The sequence below is a fragment of the Natrix helvetica genome, assembly GCF_964273705.1.
Source record: "Natrix helvetica genome assembly, chromosome: 5".
NCBI lineage: Eukaryota > Metazoa > Chordata > Lepidosauria > Squamata > Natricidae > Natrix > Natrix helvetica.
In genome coordinates, this window is record NC_138551.1 from 33,800,060 (window position 1) to 33,822,565 (window position 22,506).

The 22,506-nt window shown below is 35.1% G+C and overlaps 1 protein-coding gene across 1 annotated transcript in view; it reads left to right on the forward strand.

The window, feature by feature from the left end:
* Positions 1-5,946: 5,946 nt before the first annotated feature.
* The window catches only part of ATR (ATR checkpoint kinase), a 56,405-nt gene continuing 39,845 nt past the window's right edge, over positions 5,947-22,506 (forward strand). The window contains exons 1-10 of the mRNA XM_081954328.1: positions 5,947-6,085; positions 7,463-7,554; positions 8,647-8,796; positions 9,113-9,987; positions 10,347-10,540; positions 12,346-12,534; positions 13,438-13,661; positions 14,262-14,414; positions 15,518-15,716; positions 16,920-17,176. Of these exons, the coding sequence (XP_081810454.1) occupies positions 6,027-6,085; positions 7,463-7,554; positions 8,647-8,796; positions 9,113-9,987; positions 10,347-10,540; positions 12,346-12,534; positions 13,438-13,661; positions 14,262-14,414; positions 15,518-15,716; positions 16,920-17,176 (2,392 nt within the window). The 5' untranslated portion in view covers positions 5,947-6,026. The remainder of the gene's footprint in view (positions 6,086-7,462; positions 7,555-8,646; positions 8,797-9,112; positions 9,988-10,346; positions 10,541-12,345; positions 12,535-13,437; positions 13,662-14,261; positions 14,415-15,517; positions 15,717-16,919; positions 17,177-22,506) is intronic.

Sequence of the window (22,506 nt, forward strand, 5' to 3'; positions counted from 1 at the left end):
TTCCCGGCAGTAGGAGGCGGGTTTATAACACAAACATCGCCGTTACAAAGAACTCGGGAGGAGAACTGCTAGGGATCAAATTCCAGCCGCAATTATCCTCATGAAAACGAAACTAATTAAATTGCATGGGTGTTCTGAGCTGGTGACGGGTCTGATGAGTTTCCGACGGGTGGTTTTTACCTGGTTCATTTATTGCGCAAAAAATAGTGCGATTTAAAAAGTTTTACAAAGAGCGAGACTCCCTGTTTTAGAACACCTTTTCCCAGTTTGATGACCCCAAGGTACTGGAGTCCACATTACAATTCCTACAATCTCCAACAGTCATAGACAGTTGCTGTCGTGGTTGGGGATTTGGAATCTGCCCTCCTTCAGCCTAATTGAGTAGATCTTAAGGGAATGTAGTTAGAATGGGAGCTGAGTTGACTACAATAATTCCTTCTACAAATTCACTCTGGCTCAGTTAAAAAAAAAGGTTGCATTCACATTTCATTAAACCTTATAGTTTGGCTTTGGGTTGGTTACATGAATCCAACCATTATAAATTTGTAAACTTTGTATTGTAACTTTATGTGCAAAATTGCGATTCATTCATTTACACTATTGAAAGAAATGTCCTTCTGGGTTCGGCTCCAAGTGGGGAAAAAGACACTGGAGACATGGAGGCTGCTTGAAAAGATGGTTTAATGGTGGACAGGACCACATGGCTTGAGTCTTGAACAGAAAAGGTGGATCACATGCTTCAATGTTGGGAGAAGAGAAGGAAGGACTGAGATGCTGGGTCCCCGGTTTTATGCCTTCTCTGGCCTTTGATCTTGATCTTGTATTCTGATTGGTTGTCAGACTCCCATGGGGCCATGCAGGGGCAACTCTCTACACTACGTTTTGAATCCAGGTTTGGTTGAGTTCTCAGATGCCATGTGGTGAGTTGGGTAAAGGGCCAATATTATCATGCCTTAATCCCATCCCCCTGGAGCTGAAGGGGAGAACTCTTTATTATTATAAAGGGACTGGCTTGGCCTTCTTAATGGCCCATTGACAAAGTGGGTGGAGGCAGGAAGCTACAGGAAGCTATTCTCAATTTAAAACATGTTTCTTCTTTTTCACATCCAGGGAAATATAACATTCTGCCTTTTCAATATTTCCTAGGATATTTCATTTTTCTGGGAGAGGGCTGGGTGATAACTTTCCACAACACCATGAGTAAACAAATGAGCATGATGTGAATTAAGCCCATAAAATTTACTGATATGTAAATAATTTTCATTGGAATCTATTAAATCGTTTTCTTAATCATATTACATTCTTAGATGGAAATTTCTGGAAGGTGGTTTCAAATTTCAATTTGCAATAATTAGAAATGGGAATTTTCAAATGTATTTCTCAAAAGGAAAAGATTGAAGGCAAACAAGGTCCAGTCAGAAGAAGAACATCATGGCTTTAAAATCTAAGGGACTGGTTTGGACAAACACTTTTTCCTGAAGCTGTTGATAAAAATAGGATCACCGACATCTGATCACTGATACGGCACAAGAAGTAGTAGTTCTCAAAGCTCAAACAGTGAGAATAATGTCCAGTAACGCTCTGTGCTTGACTAAAGTACTATGTTGAACTAAGATAAAGTAGCAGCACAAGGAATCTCATTAAAAACACTGGCTTAATGTGTTGTGGCAACAATAATTCAGATGGTTGGTTTCATCCCACTTGACCATTAAAGGCTCTCAGATAACTTTGCAATCTCAGATTTTGATGAGTTCAGGAGATAATAACAGTAATAATTGATTAAATTTATGTCATGTAATTAAAAATGACAGTGAGACGGAAGTTCAGCCATAGGGGTCCCTCACGATAATGGTAAGTGCTTGCTCTTGGTCCTGTATAAAACATCCACTACAAAAGAAGTCTGCATTCACTTGCAGTCATGATACGAGGTAAGGCAATTTGCTCCAACTGAATGCTCTCCAAATATGTTTGACTACAATGCCCATAATTCATTTTATTCACAATCCATCTTCAATCCTGCAACTGCTAAAGTGTTGGGACCTTATCTTATTATCTAATTCTTTTTTTATATAAAAGTTTTTTTTATTTTAATTGAACAAAAACACACAAAAAAAGAATCATCCTTCAATACATCTTGTAGAAAGCGTGTCGATTGGTTACAAATAACTTTCGTGCATTTCTTCCATAGTCATTACTTATAGTTCATAATAAATTATACACTTTAAATCAAAAATCTTTATATATCTTACCATCAATATATCACAATTTTCATTTGACTACAATTATTTGAATGTGCTTCTGCCTGAACTTATTCATACTTAAAAACACAACTACATAATGGCACTTGTTAGCTATTTCAAAAATCCTGCAATAACATAACACTTTTATGACATATTCTGAGTAAAAATCAATTAATAAAGTGTCTAAGCTTTCCCCCCCCATTGTTTAGAATATTATATCCAAGTTGCTTTTACCAATACCAGAGCATGTATATATTATTAAACAATATCCATTAACATTTCCTTGTTGTTGTTACAATTAGCTAAAAGTCATTTACTATTTATATCCCATATTTTCTTGTCAAACCCCCCCCCCCCCAAAAAAAAACCTTTATGACAAAACCTTTATGACAAAACCTAAACAGAAGTTTGTTGGTAAAATTTATAGGTCTTTTTCCCAGGTCACAATTTGCAATCTATATCCCGATTTCTTTTACTAGTTTAAAAGTACATAGTATATATCATTAAGTTGTATCCATTATCATTCCATTATTGTTAATTATAGTTATTGAACTGTTGACGAATAAACATTTAATAACAATCTAAAATAATCTAAAAATTACTAAATTCCTACTTATTGCTCAACCAAGATTAACTAATTTTTTATTATCAACCTTCATTGTCAACCTGTATCTTTCCAATAACAAAACAGTCTTATCTCTCTTGCCAATTGTGATGTCAGTCTTCTTTTTATCTCCTTTATAAGGTTTTTATAGATTTCTCTCCACACTTTGTTGCTTGAAGGATCTCTCAAGTAGTCTCGTTGCCCTCCAATTATTTTTAAAGTTAGCTTATTTTTGGTTATCAATCGTGTTTCTGAAAGAGTTTCTCTTCTTAAATCCATCATCATTACCTTTTTTTCTTCTTCTGTATCTTGAAATCTGGGGTAGAGCTCCAATTCGTCAAAATCCCTCTTCCACGTTCCCTTCATTCCACTTTCACGCACATTTGCTCCATTAATAAATTCATCTGTTGTCTTGTTTTTATCTTCTATATCTTCATTCTCCCCTTTAGTTTTTGGGGCTCCAACCCCTTCATCTTTTGATGTGAGGAATGCTAGTTTTTCCAACTTCTTCTCATGTCTACCATATCCTTCTAATAAATTTTGAATTCCAGCCAAAATATTTTGAAATTTTAAGGTTTCCTCCTCTGAATATTGATCCATGTTTCCAAAAAAGAAGAAAGAAAAGAGGAAAAAAACTAATAGCCACTGCCACTCTAGCCTTCCAAGCCTCTTTTATTTTTTAATTTTAGGTCGATTTAAGCACATGTGGTTTTTTTTTTTTTTTGGTGCTCTTCAAAAGAGAAATGTTCTGTTTTATTTTGTTTTCCCTCCCTTTCTCTCCCCTGCCAAAATAGTTCTCACAGGCACCTGCAAAAACAATTCGTGCCCTTAGCTCTTTATCAGTTTGTTTAACACAAACCCTTCAACTACAAAGTCAATGAAAACAAAGAGAAAAAAATAAGAGATACATTGTTTCAAACACTCCAGCTTCCGACTTCCGAGTGGCAATGTTGCTACTTTCCACTTTCACTATCTCAGGCTTAAATGGAATAAAGTTCTTTAATAAAATTTAATAACAAGTAATAGGAAGAATTGTTAAAAACAAAAAGGAAGATTTTAGCCCAGAAATCAAAAAAATAAAGTAACAAAGAACAGAAGAAAAAAAAAAGGTTGATCCGTTCACTTTAAGAGAAGAAATGAAAAATGTTACGAGCACTTCAATCCACAAAATATGGTTACAAAGAAAAAACCTTTCCAATGCAATCCAGTATTAATTAATTTTGCTGCTTAATTCTTGCTTGAGGATCTAATTTGGCTTTTTTTTTTTTAAAAAAAAAGGTTTCTTTGGGCAGTCTTTCCAAAAATAGAAAAAAAAATCTCACCAGATTGACTCACTTTCTCTTTTCACTTCCTTCTGGAGCCTTCCCGACTTCATCAGCCTGGGGCTGCCTGTTTACCGCCGGCTTGAAGAACTTCCCTTGGGTCAATCAGGGACTTTGCAAATGTCCCTGAGACCAGCAAGGCTTTGTCTTCCTGGTCACTGTCTCTACGGGACGGTTTAGGTCCAGCTGGACCTTTCAGCGGCAAAAGTGTCAATGGCGGTCTCGGAGTTGAGACCGCACGTTGTCGAGACCGCACGTTGTGTCATCGTGACGTAGCTCCTCCTTCTCCTTATTATCTAATTCTTAGCCTATTCTGTTTTTTTAAATATTTAGAACAAATTTAGAATAATGTTAAAGGTTGAACAGACTTTCTAATGTATTTTCAACCATGGAAGTTCACTGGATAAACCTATCTTACATGATGGTTTTGGGGGGAGAAATAGAAGGGGCTGCTGTGTACAGTATTTTGAGATCCTAATGAAATAATTATTTAATAAATAAAGCTTGAGATATCAATGGCTGAAAAAACATATTAATCTAAGAAAAAAATTGTATACTTGTCATGATACACCAAAGGGACAAATCATATCTAAGATAAAGATAAATTTCTATGAACTGTGTGATTAAATTCATGTCTTAAGCTGCATACATTTCTCATGCAAATATATCCAATGACTGAGGCTGATTGGCAAGTACTAAATGTGTGAGATGGATGCATCAGAATCACACACTATTATTGCAAAGTTTTTGACATTTTGATGCATACAAATCCTTTCCAGCCTTTCTTCGTAAGGAATAATCTGATACTGAAGTAGTTTACAGATAGACCTCAACTTACAACAGTCCATTTAATCACCATTCAAAATTACAATAGCACTGAAAAAAATGACTTAATCATTTTTCCCACTTATGTCTGTTGCAGAATCCCCATGGTCACCTGATTTACATTTGGATGCTTGACAACATGTATACATTTATAATGGCTGTGGTATCCATCAGTCATGTGGGTTCCCCTTTTGTGACCTTCTGAGAAGCAAAAACAATGGGAAAACCAGATTCATTTAACAACCATGTTACTAATTTAAGAACTGCAGTGATTCACTTAAATGGGGCAAGAAAAGTCATTAAGTGGTTCAAATCTCACCTAACAATTTTTTCACTCAACAACATAAATTTGGGGCTCCCTCCTTTCTAAACATGCTTTATGGGGGAAATGCAGACAAGAAGCATAACCTAGTCAATTGCTAATCCAGTCATAGCTCCTTACCAGTATCCTCAGCACTTGAGCACACTAGTCTTTTCAGTTCTGATATTTTTAAAGACAATCCTGTCTCTCCAGACGTTGTTTAGTATGCATACTGAATTTTGTTAGTAGAACTGCATGCAACCCTTCTGTGTACTGTGATATGATTAGCCTGCTAGGAAACAGCATGCCTTTGAAGAATCGGAAGTCGTTTACAGTGACGTATTTCTGCATTGGACACATATGACAATCGTATGGAGAGACAACTGGGAATGATTTGGAAAAAAAAAGCTACTGCATCATTCGTGCAAACTTACAAAACATACAACATATAATTAGGAAATAAACTCCGGCGAGTTCAGCGCAGGACGCAGGTAGAATTGAAGTTTCAAAAGTCAAGCGCTGTTGTTAATAATATGGCATATGCAAATTATCTAATATGAATCAATCAATCTACACGAAGCGGTATGCGGTAATTGTGGAAGAAACACGAATCTCCTTTGTGGGAAATTTGGCTCAAACGAGCCACCGTCCCTGAGTTTCCTGTCGGCTAGGAAAAGGGGTGGGGACAGCAAAGCGTCGAATCGGAGCTGGCGGGAGACTCCGGAGAGTCAAGGATGGCTGACCAGGGGCTCGAAATGACTTCCATGATCCCAGCCCTCCGGGAACTGGGCAGGTCTGTGAGGCTGAAAGTCAAAAGGGCTTCACTCTTTTGCTGCTTGCCTTCAGGCTCTTTCTAAATCTCTGTAACCAAGTTTTCTTCCCAAGAGCTTGTTTCATCATTATTTGTCTTATCTGGGTCTGTTGAACTGCAATTCAGAGACTGGCAAAAGTGAGGAGGTGAACAATTCTGCAACAGAATTGTAAATCCAAAAAAACTTGGCTGATATTTTTTCCTAGCCCAGAAAAACTTTAAAATTAGCACATTTTATTGTGCTAATATTTTAATTAATGGGAACTTAAATGTATTAATTACTATACCTTTTGTTTGCTTTTACTACACAGTAGTTATGCTTTACAGCATATGTACACTCATATCTCATGTCCTTATTTTATTTTCCTTAAAATGTTGCACTACCCAACTTTCTGGGAATTTAGTACATTGGAGGGCTCTGATGAGACTTTAGAAAGAGTGCAGAGAAGAGCAACAAAGATTATTAGGGGCTGGAGGCTAAAACATAGGAAAAACGGTTGTGGGAATTGGGTATATCTAGTTTAATGAAAAGAAGGATTAGGGGTGAATATGGATAGCAGTGTTCCAATATCTAAGACGCTGCCACATAAAAGATGAGATCAACCTATTTTCCAAAGCATTAGACGGCAGGGCATAAAGCGATGGATAGAAACTATACAAGGAGAGAATTGACCTAGAACTAAGGAGAAATTTTCTGACAGTTAACAATTAATCAGTGGAGCAACTTGCTTCCAGAAGTTATGATGCTCCAACACTGGATGTTTTTAAGAAGAGATCGGACAACCATTTGTTTGAAATGATATAAGATTTCCTGCTCCAGTAGGGGGTTGGATGAGAATAAAGCACTATTCTCATTTGAGGGGCTCATATATAAAGGGAGAGGCCAGGAAAAAAGTGAAATGCACAATCTAATTAATACACTAACAATTCTAATTGCATGTAAGTACTCATTCACAAAATCATTGATAATAGAAGCATACTTCACATTGGTAGCTTCCATCTCTTATTGAATAATATGCTTTTCATATGTTTCACAAGCTATTTAAGACATTGATACCCTGAACAAATTGCTGTCAACTGAAAATTCATTTTCTAAAAATAGAACTTATTTTCCTACAAGACTGAGCAAAATTATATAGTGCTTGAAATTCAGCATTTTTATAACTGCAATGTTTTAAATAGTTCATATTGTACCTTTTATTTGTTTACAACAGTATACAGTAATGTGTGTGTGTTAATTATATACATCACTATTATTCTAGTCTGTGACAATAATAAATATTGGATTTGATTTTATGCATTTCAGTATAAGAGGTAGCTTTTTTGATAACATAACTTTTAAATGCATCTTTATTTCAGTGCTACACCTGAAGAATATAATACCGTAGTACAGAAGCCAAGACAAATACTCTGTCAGTTCATTGATCGAATTCTTGTGGATGTAGATGTTGGTGAGTAAAGTTAGTAAATGGCCTAGATTCAAACTATGTGATTTCTGCTACATGGTATTCCAACCCTAAATCATGATCATGGACAAAATCTCTTAACACCATACAGTCTTATTATTCACTCATACCACAGAGGGAGAGAACTAGATAAAAATATTCTTTGTTGTAAAATGAAATATTAACTTTCACCTTAATGAAAATAATTCTTAGATAGGGATTGATTAAAATGTAATTAAATCATTTTGGTTAGTCTAGTTATGCTTTGTTGGGTCATTGTAGTTTGAAAGAAGCACTCCTTACAGATAGTTTTCACTTAATGACCATTCTTTCAGTGGCTGTTTGAAATTACTATGGTATTACACAAAGGGATTTATGACTCATGCCTGGAATTACATGGTCACACGATTGCAATCTGGGCACTTCACAACCTACTTGCACTTATGATTGGTTACAAAGCACCCTGTGATCATGTGATCTCCATTTGCAATCTTCCTGATCAGTTTTCCTAGAAACTGATTGAGGGAGCTGGCAAAGTAGACCACAAGCCATTGCTGCCTGCCTAGAGGACTCCTTCTTGTCTGGGGACTGACTCAAAAAGATCTGTCCTGAAATCCACACAGGATTTTGGCATGGAGAGTTTGCAGCATAGGGCCCTAGAGAAAAGAGCCCCCTTTAGAGGAAAAGGGCTGCCTGTCAGAGGGATTCAATCCCAGAGGGATTCAGCTCTGTGTGTGGCTGAGTAGCAGAAAGCTCTTTTGCTCTAGCCACTTAGCAACCTGGAAGATTGCTTAATAACTGCAACTCCAGGTGCCAGTTATTGACCGAAACAGTCACATGATATCTTGCTTAATAAGCACAGTGACCAAAATTTCTGGTCTCAATTGTGATTGTAAGTCAAGGACCACCTTTATTTTATTTTCCTGTATGACTTATTTGAGGAAGAAAGAGGAAAGGAAGCATGAGAAACAAAACATTTAACTTCAAGGAATCCATTTGTAATTGTACAGACTTGTTATAGAGATCCAGGAAATGCTACATATTTCTTGAAATAGCAATAGGTTTGAACTTTCTGATTAGATTATGCTATCTTTTTAGTGGCTCTGGAACTTATGAAGAAGACTGAATCTCAGCCAAGTTCTGTAATGTTGCTTGACTTTATTCTCCATATCATGAAATCATCTCCACTTGTGTTTGTAAATGGAACTGGACCTGATCAGCAAAATGACACAGAGTCCAGCTGTGTTGGTGAGTTTATTGAAACATATCTATTGGATCTATAATTTGACAAATTATAGCATATTGAAATGTTAATTATATATTTTATATCAGTAAATAAACAAAAATGTAGCTGAAAAAATACACTTAATTTTCTAAAAAGAATATGAATTACAAATGAATGGAAAGGGAAATAGCACAATTTATTGAACTAACAGATATGATCTGCAAAAATCCAAAAAAATCAATAGGTGGCAACAAGATTTAAAAAGAAACTCTCATACCCCTGGATTTTTAGTCCTAATTAATATTATGATCATAATGTTTTCTTTTTTCTTTTCTTTAGAATTCAGCAATTGGATAATAGCAAGACTTTTGAGAATTGCTGCTAGTCCAAACTGCCATATTTTACATGAGAACATTAGTAATGTCATTTGCTCTTTACTCTGCCTTTTCAAAGTCAAGAACTGTGTCTTGTTTAACTTGGCAACAAAAGAACTGCTATATCTTCTTCAAGATCTGATTTCAATCCATGAAAAAAATATAGAAACGATTTTGACATGGCCTGCGATTGTGAGCAGATTTTCTTGCAATTCCACTATAAATCTGGGCAATTTAAGTTCTGTTCAACTACAGTTAAATGGAATGAATAATGTAGAATGCTTGGAAACAACTTCAATAAAGATTCTTACTTCTATAGTTTCTTACATGTTTTTCAAACCACAAGATATTATCCTTTTTGGAATAGGGTGCTCCCTTATGGACTATGGTAGTCCTAAAGTTAAAATTTTGAGTATGGCATTTTTAACAGAACTTCTAGAACTTGGAGGACTTCCAGAAGACCTAGCCAATAATTTCTTCTCATTTCTATTTGGATTTTTACAATCCATTCCTGAAATGGATTCTACAAAGCTGGAATTATATGAAGAACCACTCTTAATATTAGTGAGAACTTTATTTCCTTTTCAAATTAATTCCCATGAAACTTTTGAACCTATTTATCTAAACATATTACTGGAAAAACTTCATGCATTGTTTGAAGCTGATGTGCTCAAGTTTCTCCAGTCTATGAAAATAAAAGAAGTATTATGTCACATACTACATTATTTCTTGATGTATGTGCCAGCTGGATATGAATCTGCTGTTCCGGTTAGAAAGACTTATATTAACAACATTTGCAGATTTTTCATCTCAACAATTGGATGCCAGGTAGAACAAGAGGTAAGTGTTATTAAAAGGTTAACAAAAAATTGCCACAAAATGCTGACAAATTAAGGGAAAATTATTAGATTTACTGTTAAGTAGGAGCTAATTTTCTCCTAATGCTAATGCCATCAGGGTTTGTGACAGTAGCTTCTGCTTTCTGTACCGACACAAGCAAGAATAACTTAAACATTTTAGTGTTCTAAATTCATGAGTTTACAGTGTAATTTCAGTATAGGACTGATTTAGTAGAGTTTATAATTGATTGGTACATATTTAGCTTAAAAGTTTAAAATAAATAAACCTGTTAATTCTATTTAAATATCTATGAATTTTATGAACATGGTATATAGCATAATTTCTTCTTTTTGATAAAGTATCTTCTGAGTCCACTCTATGTAGTGCTGAAGACTGTGACAGCAGAAATCATCCGGGAGCTGCAGTGTAGCTGTTATCCAGAGACTTCTGATACTGATGGGGGAAGTAGTAGCAGTAGTGATGATGTCCCACAAAAAAGGCTTCGTTTATGTCTATCCTTAAAACATCCTAAAAAGTTGTCAGCGCCTCCAAAGTAAGTTGGTAGCTTTTAAGAACCAATCTTATTTTTGGATCTATTTTGAATATGCTTCTTGTGTCCAGTTCCTTCTGAATCTTAATACTATTCTCTAAGATGTTTGTCATGCCCACTAGAGTATCTGTAGATTTGATTAACATAGTTTCTAATCTCTCATTCAAGTTTTTTACAAATAGTTGTACAAAGGTCTGTTGTACACTACTTGGTATCTCCCAGTTTAGTGTACCCTTGTTATACAATTTTTCAATCAACTGTATTTTCATCTAACAGTTAAGGTCACATTTTCCATCTTCTCTAGTAGGATTTCAGAACACTTTCAAATGCTTGTTGAAGTTAAGATATAACTACTGTATTCCAATGGTCAAGTAAACTCATTACTCTACCAAAAGGAAGACAAAATTGCTTTGAGCTGCAGGCATGAAATGCTATCATCTTTGCTACTGGTTTGGAACCGCGAGCACGATTGCTTCACACATATGCAGCGCTTCTGTGCATGTGCAGAACCTTCTGTGCATGTGTAGAGCCTCCATGATGACATCTGGGCGGGTGGGCAGAGCCTCTCGCCACCGCCACTACTGGTTTGCCCAAACCGGGGCTAACCGGCTGAATACCACCTCTGATGAGCTGTCCTTGATAAACAGTTGTTGGTTCATTCCAAGCAATGCATTTGTTTTTAAATATTCACAAACCGCTTAATTGTTAACATTTCTGTAAAATTTATTTTGTATTAACTTTAAAAGAAATACATTTCAAACTTTTAAAGTGCCTTTGTCATTATAATTCAGTTTCTTATTCCAGAGTTCTTGAAAAATAACTAATCTGTTAAAGTTAACCTGGATCATATAAATAAAATTATAATACTGATGATAATTCAGATTTTTGGACATCATTAATGCATCTGGATAAAACTGCTTAATTAAGAAAGGTTTTATTTGGTTGGAATCTGGATTTTATTTATAAAATCCAGATTCCAACTCAAGAGGACTTGAGATTTGACTGGTAGTACTTTGATTTAAAGTATTAGCATCTATAATTGTCCTTTGAAATCCTATTTGTTGTGGTGGTTAAGGCATCAAGTTAAAAACCATGAAACATGAGTTCTAGTTCTACATGAGGCACAAAGCCAGCTAAATGACATTGGGTCAATCACTCTCAGCCCTGGAAAGGATGCAGTGGTAAACCCCTTCTGAAAAACCTTGCCAAGAAAACTACAGGGACTTGTCTCATTGTTGCCAGGAGTCAAAAACTGACTAAAGGAAGAATTAAAATAAAATTCTTAACTGCCCCAACACATAAAAAAGAGATTACCTGCTGTTTTCAAATTTATTGTCTCATAATATAAATTTTTCATATAAATACAGGTCAAGATTTTATCTCTGTCCCAACTTTTTCTTAATGCATCCTGGAGCTTTTACTGTAAGAAATACAATAGAACAATGGCTAAAAATGCAGCCAAGCTTCTATCATGATTTCTGAGGAGTCACACAATAATTTTCTAATTCTGCCCACAGTTTTTTTTCTATCACATGTTCCATAAAGAAACAAAAATCTAAATATACTTAAAGGTAAGCGTAAAAATCAGGACAATTAACACCCCCATTCTTATATACATTATAGGGCTACATAAAGTTCTGATATTAATATGTATATTTTGTTTCCTTAAACATGTTTCTTTCAAAATGAAAGATTTAAAACAGTCTTCATTTAGTTTCACTATTACCAAATATCTTATTTCGCTTTTAGTTTTATAGTAAACTTACCACCAAATACTCTAAAATGGTATCTAAAATGTTGATTCACAGGCCCCATATCATGAACATGAAAATGAAGAGCAAGTTGTGGAATTTGATATGCCAGAAGGCAGACTCTCTGTTGTCGCTTTTGGAACAAGACAACCTTCCAGTGGAAGCTCTGCAAACTGTAGAAGGAATTGCTTTAATAGCTCAACTGGCCACAATATGTACAGTACATTCTGGAGAAGATTTCAACAGGTAAAAGAATTAAGGACAGTTTCTTTTTTATTTGAGCTTTACAAAAATATCTGAAGATATTTCTGATATTTTTGTAAATACTCACATGCTATTGGTTCAGTTAAGCTTTGGGGGGAAAGCATGGAGTTATAATAGCAACTGTCTTACCAACAAGGACCGTGATGGTGAACCTATGGCACGCATGCCAAAGGTGACACTCGGAGCCATTTCTTAGGGCAACACCGAGCCTGTCAGCTCCTGATTTTGGCCTTCATTTTTGGCCATTTTTCACCCTCTGGAGGCTTCCCTGAAGTCTCCAGCGGGTGAAAAACAACCCAACATACAAACCAGAAATTCGGAAAATGTAGGGAGAAAAACGGCCTGATGGGCAACCCAGAAGTTGAAAAACAGTCTGTTTCCGGTCTCAGGAGGGCCTCCTGGGGGGGGGGGGGGGGGCAGGGGAGGCTGCTTTTGCCCTCTCCAGGCTCCTAGAAAGCCATGCGTGCATACGCGGGGCGGCGGGGGGAGTGTTCACATGTGCGCATGCATAGGGGGCATGGTGCAGGAGGGGCCTTAAGTTATGGGGATGGGCATGTGAGTGTGCGCGATAGCGTGCACACTCATGCTTTTGGCACCTGAGGCGAAAAAGGTTTGCCATCACTGAACTAGGGGCTCTCTAGAAACTTGCCCACTGCTTACTGCTAGGCCAGCATTTCATTTTAAAAACGAGCATGATGTGGTAGTAGTCTTCCTTCTATGGTGTCAAGAAATGTATAACTTGATAGAAATATTGTTTTTAAAGATCTTGGTAAACTGTAGATATGATCAGGTGATTTGCTGAGTCAGACAGCAAAGAATGGAAAAAAATTAAATGTTACTCATTAAACTCTTTCACGGACCAGTTTTATTTTTCTTTCCTAACAGAGAAGATCATCAAGTTGTTCAAGTATGTAATTTATTTGGTCATGAAAATGGTAAAGCTTCAGAATCAAAAGAACACATCCAGTTAATATGGGTTTCTTCAGAATTTATCATGAGAGCAATTAGAATTTGTTGGAAGCTTCTGGATACTGCTTCACTGATAACTGACCCGGAGCCAGTGATTCAAAAAGTGGTGAAAATAATTGATGCCTTTCTTTATATGCAAGGTAAGATTTCTTTTTTAAATACCTTAACAAGCAAAAATAGCCATATTGATGATGGAAATACGGAGCTGCTGCTTTTGCAACATATTTGCATGGTATTGAATTTCCAAGAACATCATGCAGCAAATTTAAAAAGGCAGGAAAAGGAAAGTGTAACAAAGTATTCAAGCCATGTCTGTACCAACTCTTGGGTGGTACAGGGTATACTAGAAGCATTGTGGCACATTATAATACCTGCCCATTAGGCCATAGAAAACAAAAATGGCAAACCACTTCCATATTGCCATACTGGTGCCAGAACCCCTACAATCATGAATTCAGCTAATTATCAAAAGTCAAACTTGACTTGAGGGAGGCTTTACCTTAATTCTCCCAATAGCTTGACTTACTGGAGCATAACATTAATTCAGTACCTGATAAAATCCAATTTACATATCCTCAGAATTTCAAACGTGATCATCATTTTTAATGTCAATATAAATCTTGTCTCAATAATATAGTCTCTCCACAAAGTTAAAATGACCTGATGCTGTTCTCTTGTTAATGTATTTACCTCTTATAAGCCATCTCAGTAAAAGTGTGTACATTTCTACTACCTAAAAGTTAAATTCCAGTTTAACGATGAAGTGTTTGACAACTTGTTTGGAATACTATCTTTGCCATGGATTTCCAGCCATTTAGATGACTTCCCATCCACGCTTCCTGGTCTTAATTTGGATCTTTTTGCATTGAGTAAACATCTGGCAAGCCATTTTAGTAAGTAAACAATTCTTATATTTATTTTTCATGTTTGTATTGTTCTGTCTGTTTCCTTAGTGTCTTAAGATATGATTTTTACAAACTGCTTTTATTTAATCTAAATATTATTTAAATATTTTGCTCTCAATACTCCTTCCCACTTTTAAAAATCATGGTGGACCCCCACAAGAGCTTTTGGCTATATGAATTATACTGATATTTACTATATTAAATATTAAAATCAATTCATTCATTGAATTATTTATTGAATCATGTAAAAAATAATATCAAATCCATTGGCTAATAACAAATGTTTTTCTTGAAAAAACCCTGTATTTTGTAACAAATAAAAATATTAAAATATTAGAATTTTTTTTCCACATCTGGCAAATAATTTTGACTTCTCAGACCCCTAAGAGGATATTGGGGCACCTGTAGGGGTACTTGGACTATATTTAAGAAAACTAGTCTAAAAGGTCCTTTACCTGTCACTTGGAAGTTATGAACGTTTTTAGGCAATCCTTTTAAATATAGTATTTCAAAGTCAGGATGCCACAAATAAGGCCTGATCTTGGATCAACATCAGCTATACCTGTGAAAGATGGAGATGTAATCTAAACAACCAAAAGTTAATGCTATTCAATAAGTTACATATTGAGAAATATTTAGAAAATATTTATTTCTAGTATGAATGCAGAATTAAAAGACCAGAAAATTGCAGAAAGTATACTGATATAATATGTTTTATTTGTCTCTCTGTATAGTTTAAATTAATATTATATATTTAAAATATTAGCTGTAATGTTGATAGATCTCTAATAGTACCATGTTTCCCTGAAAATAAGACAGAGTCTTATTTTTTTTTAACCCCCGAAATAAACACTTGGCCTTATTTTTGGGAAGGTCTTATTATTTTTGAGGTGCAGGAGGCGGCGTGTGTGGTCACCTCAGCGCTGCTGCTGTGTTGCAGTATTTTCAGGGAGGGGTTATTTGGGGAGATCTTATTTTCAGGGAAATAAGGTATGTCGTGGTCTATAATTTTCATTGATTCAGGGGATAGAGAGAGTATGTTTGCAAGAATCAATATTAAATTCATTGGTTTTCTTTATCTTTCCTTTTAGCACCAGAAATTCGTTCAAATTGTGTGTTCCTTCTTTCTCTGCTTCCAAAGAGTTTGCATCTGAATTGGAGGAATGCTGTGTATGAACACACACTTCAGAGTTCCGATGAAGCTGTTAGAACTAGTTGTATTAAAGGCTTTCCTATTTTGCTTCACCAGTTAGGCATAGAAGTCTGCGCCACGTTGCCCACATGTCTTTTGTATGTATTATTTGATAATTCCAAATAAAATTGTGGTGAAGAAAAATGTCTTGGTAAATACAATAAGATATGATGAAAATAATAGCTGAAGAATGGCCATATCACAGGTTCCTTTCGAAGACATGCAGTTTTAAACTACTATGAGGACTAGGGAGGGGAACTTAGCCTCTTGCCAATATTTATTGTTCAGAGAAGATGATATTCCTATTTAGATTTACTATAGGATCTATATATCATTTTGGGAAAATAGTCTGAGAAATCATGTGGACAGATTTGCATTGGCTTCTGATAGCATAGCTGATTTCTATTTTTTGATCTAATTTATTTTGAGTTAAGGGTAAAAATACCAAGTCACTTTCTATTCTCCAATACTTTTGGTAGCTATGACAAGCGAGGTTTTCTCACATCTTTTCTGATAAAAGCTAGATAAGCTACAGTAATTTTTTACTAAATTATTTGTCACCTTATTTATCTATTATTTTGATTTCAAAAAGGAAATATAAAGAAATGATTTTAAAAAATGAATCTTCCAAGGAATTTTCTAAGGGAAGGGTTCTGCAGGCTTAAGAAATTGAAGAGGAAGGATTTGTTAAAATTTAAAATCCAGCATGTATGTGTACAGGCATATGTTTAAGAGAATAATATACATTGCTACATATATGCATTTGCATTGGCAGACAAACCTATCTGTAGCCTGTAATTGCTGCCAGAACCTTGTAATCTAACTAGGAAACTATAACTATTGCTTTCTAAACAAGTAAAAATACAGAAACCAACATTAGACTAAGACGTCATGTAGAACATACAGTGTTCTGAATCAGTGGTTCTCAACCTTTTCTTCACTGCAGATCCCCCTTTAAATACCTTTTGTGGTCATAGACCACCAGACTTAACTCAAGATTTAAATCATAACATAAATCATTTCTTCAAACCTTCAGGGACCCTCTGTGATATTGTGGGCCCCCACGGGTCCGAGGAACACAAGTTGAGAACCATTGTTCTTAACCAGTGCTTAATATATTTTAAGGCTGTTAGTTTTCTAGTTCAGATGTTTCAGGAAACTGGTTGAAGAAAAAGGGAGCAAAAGCATTCCATAATATTTCTGTATATTCTGACTTAACAAGTTAGGTTTAATCATTTGAAAACTCTGACATACAGTCATGCAGAAAATTACAACTGAAACTTGCTTTAATTTTATTCCAGAAATCACATACGGGACGAATCTTTACTAGTTCAGAAGGCTTATGCTGGTATCATTGAAGATCTAGCTTGTTGTCTTTCTGGCAGCTTTAATTTAAGGCCACCCTCAGCTGAACTTAGTAACCAGTTGAAAATTAACAATATCCTCTGTAGCAGATTTATTGTTACTTCTCAAGGAGAAAAGCATACAGTGAAAGCTGATGTGTTTAAACCTTTTTTATATCTTCTTGAAAACAATATACCTAGTCCAGTAAAGCTTGGTAAGTTACTTAAAACATACTTTTATTGTTTTTTTCCTAACTTAATGTCATTTCATGCATACTTCCTTCTTTAATAAGCAAGAATTTATAGAATGGGAGTGGTCCTATTTAGTACTAAAATCAACCATGTTTGCTGTACAGAATCTGATTCCATCACCCCACCCTGTTTTTTGCATTCCTTACACAGTAATAATCATTCTGTTGGCATACAACATTCCTCGATAGGCTATGTTTGGGGCGTGGATGAGTTTACACTTTCAGCTTTTTTTCTATGTTTACTTCTGGAAACCCTGAATTTTTCCCAAGCATCCTAATACTTGTACTCTTTTCTAGCATCTTTGTTTTGGCTAACTCAGCACTTTAGTATGTCCGAGGTGTTGTTCAATGATAGAGCATATGCTTTGTTTTCAAGATGCCCCAACTTCAATCCCCAGAGTCTCCAAACACAAAAATAAAACAGCCTGAAGTCTGGGAGAGAGTGTTAGAGTCCCCCCACCTCAATTCCTTTTCCTGTACGGGAGGATTTATTTTATAAAAATAAAAAATTGCTTAAACAAAAGTTGGTAATTTTCTAAATCTTAGATACTTACTTATGTGTCTATACTTGCTTTGTTTTATCAAAGTTTGCCAACTTTTCTGGCTTTGTGGACCAGCGGGATGGGCAGAGAGGAGGAAGTGGTTCTATGCGCATGCTCTCCTGCCACTTCTGTGGGTTGATTCTGAACAACTCACAGCTCAGTAGTGGGCTGCGGCTTAGGGCTTGGTGAACCCTGATATATATAATTCTAAGGAGTCTTGTATGCAGTTTCATTTTTCTTTCCCCCACTTTTTTTTAGCAGAAGGGTTGAATTGCTTATATCCGTTTACATTATCATGTCTAATTAGCCCTGACTACCCAAGAATTTTGACAGATTTTGTGACTGACTGGCTTGTTTGGATCTTTCAGCCAAGTACTTGTTGCCTTTTTTAGAGAGAGAGCCAGTGTGGTGTAGCAACTAAAGTATTAGAGTAGGGAGATCCAGATTTTAGTCTTCCCTTAGGTACATAAATCAAAGGTGTAATCTTGGGCCAGGCACTCCCTCTCAGTTCTAATCAGTGCAGTTGGCTGATAAACAAAACCCTTGTTGCCTCATACATTGATTACTGCACTGTAAGAACTAAGTGAGGGCAGTGCAAAACAAGTGAGCATGCAATCATGTAGGACAAATGTTAATAAAAGCAACTGTTTGCTTCCTTCATATGCTGCTGCAAAGACTTCAGCATTTCTAAGTTTCTTAGTCTTTGTTACCAACTGGCTGCTGCTTACCACTTAGCCTTTGACTGCTTGTACATTGGATTCTGTGTCCACTTTTTCCGTATCACCAGTTGCACACTACACCAAGGCAAATTATCCTGCTCTTTTCCTCCTTTCACATGCAGCCTTCTCTCCAATTCACAAACACAAACCTCCCTCTCAACCCAGACCACCACATCCAAATGCAGAAGAACTTATTTTTATGGTTGAAATAGAGCTGTATTAATATCTTAGTGGAGGGAACAAAAGAAAACTGAAGGAGGGCTTACACCAGAGGTGGCAAACTCGTGTCGTTATGTGACAAATTTTGCCTTCCCCCCCCCTTTGCTAAACCAAGCGTGGACGCGAATAGCGTGTGAGACATCCAGCCGAGGGGCAGTGAGTTTCACAGCCCTGGCTTACACTGACTCCTAGGAAACTGTCTTTCCACAGCATGGCAAAAGATATCATGTTTGTTACTTGCAAGAACTGCCCATTCATTCTTTTTTTTTTTTGTAAAAAGTTTTTTTATTTTTCCTTTCAAATTCATTCTTAAATATATATTCTTATAATTGCTGTTTAACATTTGTCAATTCATATCATTTTTCCGCCTGTATATTTACATTTTCATATTTTCTTATTTCCCCTCCTCCGAATTTAATCATGTGTCGTCTACGATATTCATTTCATGTTTTGTTCCTTTTTCTTTCTATTTATATCTTTTTTCAAGCCACTCATAAAATCGCCCCCATGACCTGTAGTGCACTGATTCCTCTTTGTTCTTTATTCTCAATGTCAACTTGTTCATTTCTGCACAATCTAATATCTTCTTTATTACCTCCCCTTCTGATAGGATTTTGTCTGCTTTCCAACTTTGTGCATATACAATTCTAGCTGATGTTATTATTTGTGTAATCAAATATGAATCTTCTTTACTATATTTCTCTGGTAGAATACTCAATAAGAATACCTCTGATTTAAACTCTATGGGCTGATGTATCATTTTCTTTAACCATGTTTGTATTTTGACCCAATAGCTTTTTGCATCCCTACACATCCACCACATATGATAATATGTTCCTGGCAATTGGTAACATTTCGAACATTTAGCTGATATATCCTTAAACATTTTATATGCTCTTTGTATGCAGTCGCCATTGTCAATTTATAGTTCCTTTCCCATAGTTGTTGCTGTTTTTCTAGTTCTATTGTATATCCAAAGTTTTTTGCCCATCTTATCATTGTTTCTTTAACCTCTTTTTCTTCTAAATTTATTCTAAATAAATAACTATACAATTTTAAATCATTTTTTCATCCGTTCCCATGAGTATCCTATCTAATTCTGAATCGTCTATATTAAAATCATACTCTTTAACATCTTTCTCATATCTTGTTTGTATTTATATTTGTTTAAACCATCCTATATCAATCCCTTGTTCTGCTAATTCTTTCTCCTGTTTTAGTTCTCCCTGTGCTATTAGTATATCTTTGTACCTAATAACCTTTTTCGTACTACTAAATATTCAGATGTGTCAAAGCTTCCACCGTTGAAAGCCACATTGGTACTTCCATATAGTGCTTTTCTTTTACTTTTTCCCATACTGCGTATAAACCATTTCTTATATAATATCTCTGAAAATAACCATGTATTCTATTTTTCCCATACCACAAAAATGTGTGCCAACCCAGTTACATATCATGTCCCTCCAAGGATAATAACCTTGCATTTCTTAATAATATCAATTCTTTTATTCACATTAGAGCTGCTGCTTGATAATATAATTTCCAATTCGGTACACCAAATCCACCTCTAATCCGTGAATCTTGTAACATTCTTATATTAATTCTCGCTTTCTTTCCTTGCCAAATATATTTTCCTATTATTTTATTTAGTTTTTCGAAGTATTTTTTCCAGTTTTATCGGTATTGTTTGGAATAAAAATAATATTCTTGGTAATATATTCATCTTAATTACCACTATTCTTCCCATTAGTGATAGCTGTAAGATTTTCCATTTCTCTATATGAATTTGAATTTGATTTCTTAATTTATAGTAATTATCTTCCTTAATAGTTACGCATCTCGAAGTCAACTGTATTCCCAAATATTTCACTCTTTTTCCTATTTGAATATCTAATTACTCCATTATTTCTCTTTTCTGTTTTTCTGTTATGTTTTTCACTAAATTTTTTGTTTTATCTTTATTAATTTTCAATCCTGCCACTCCTCAATACTCTTCTATTTGTTCTAGTAGTTTGGACCTGTTTCTATTGGATCATCAATAATGAATACCAAGTCATCTGCAAATGCTTGCAATTTATATTCTTCTTTTTTAACTTTCATTCCTTTTATATCTTTATCTTGCCTTATCTTCCTGTTCAAAACCTCTAGTGTCAATATAAATGATAGTATAGATAGCGGACACCCTTGCCTAGTCCCTTTTTCTAATTGGCACATTTTCTGTCATATCTCCATTTACTATCACTTTAGCCTGTTCTTCTTTATTGATAGTTTTAAACATATTTATGAATCCCTCCCCAAAATCCATCATTTGCAGCTGCATTATCATAAATTGCCAATTTACATTATCAAAAGCTTTCTGTGCATCCAAAAATAGCAATGCCATTTGTTTCCTGGGATGTGCTTCGTAATATTTTAATGCATTCAATATAATTTGCATATTATCTCTAATTTGTCTCTTGGGTAAAAAACCATTTTGATCTGAGTGTATAAATTCACTTAACAGTCTTTTAAGTCTTTCCACCATTATCGATGCAAAGATTTTGTAATCCACGTTTAATAAAGAAATTGGTCTTTATTTGTTGCAAGTCTGTTTCTTCTTTTGGGATAAGAGTTATATAAGCTTCCGACCAAGAATCTGGTATTTTGCTTTCAATAATAGCTCATTGAATACTTCTAGCATGATGTTGCTTAGTACATCTTGTAGTGTTTTGTAGTATTCCGCTGGTAATCCATCTGGACCTGGTGTTTTTCCCTTTTTTGTCTTTTTATTGCTTCTATTACTTCCATCAATGTTATTCTCTCTTCTAGTGCCTTTTTAAGTTTTTCTGGAATCTTAGGTATTTCCGCGTTCTCTAAATATTGTTTTATCTTTTCCTCTGCCGCTGTGTCTTGCTGGTATAATTCCTTATAATATTTTTCTACTATTTTTTCCTTTTCTTCCTTTTGATAACAAATATTCCCTTCTTGGTCTGATAATTTTTCTTCTTTCTCTTTTTTCATCTTGTATGCCAACCATCGTCCTGGTTTATTTGCGTTTTGAAAGAAATTTTGTCTTATTTATTTGCCACTTCTTCGTTTTCCATTAAATTCAATTTGTATTTTTCTAGATCCATCAAATTTTTAATTTTAGCATTTTGTGGGTTTCTTTGTAATTCTATTTCCAGTCCCCTGTGTTCCTCCTCTTTCTTTTGTATTTGTCTGTTTTGTTTGTTTCTTTTTCCTAGATAAGTCATTACTAGTCCTCTAGTATATGCCTTGCTAGTATCCCACACATTCTGTAAGGATGTGTCTTCCTTCTTATTCTCTTTTTTTTAAAGTTCAATTCTTTTTCCAAATATTGCTGAAATTCTTTTTCATTTAATAGATTTTGATTTAATGTCCATCTCATTTTTTTTCTCTGACCTTTCCATGTCATTATTATTGGATTGTGGTTTGCCCATATACTTGTTTCTATATCAATCTTTTGTATTTTAGCGATTAGGTCTATTGTTGTCCAAATCATGTCTATTCTTGACCACGACCTGTGTGTGTTTGAGTAAAATGTATATTGTTTTTCTCTCAAGTGTCTTCTTCTCCATACAACTTGTAGACTTAATTCCTCCATCATTGTAAAGAATGTTTTAGGCAGTGTTCTCCTTAACTTCTTATTCAACTTTTCAGTTTTATAATCCAACTCATTATTTACTATCGCATTAAAGTCCCCTAATATATATATTTCTTCATATTCATATTCTATTATCTTTTTGTGGAGTTTTCCATAGAATTTTTGATTCTCATTTGGCGTGTATATCGCCACCATCAATATTTTTTTATT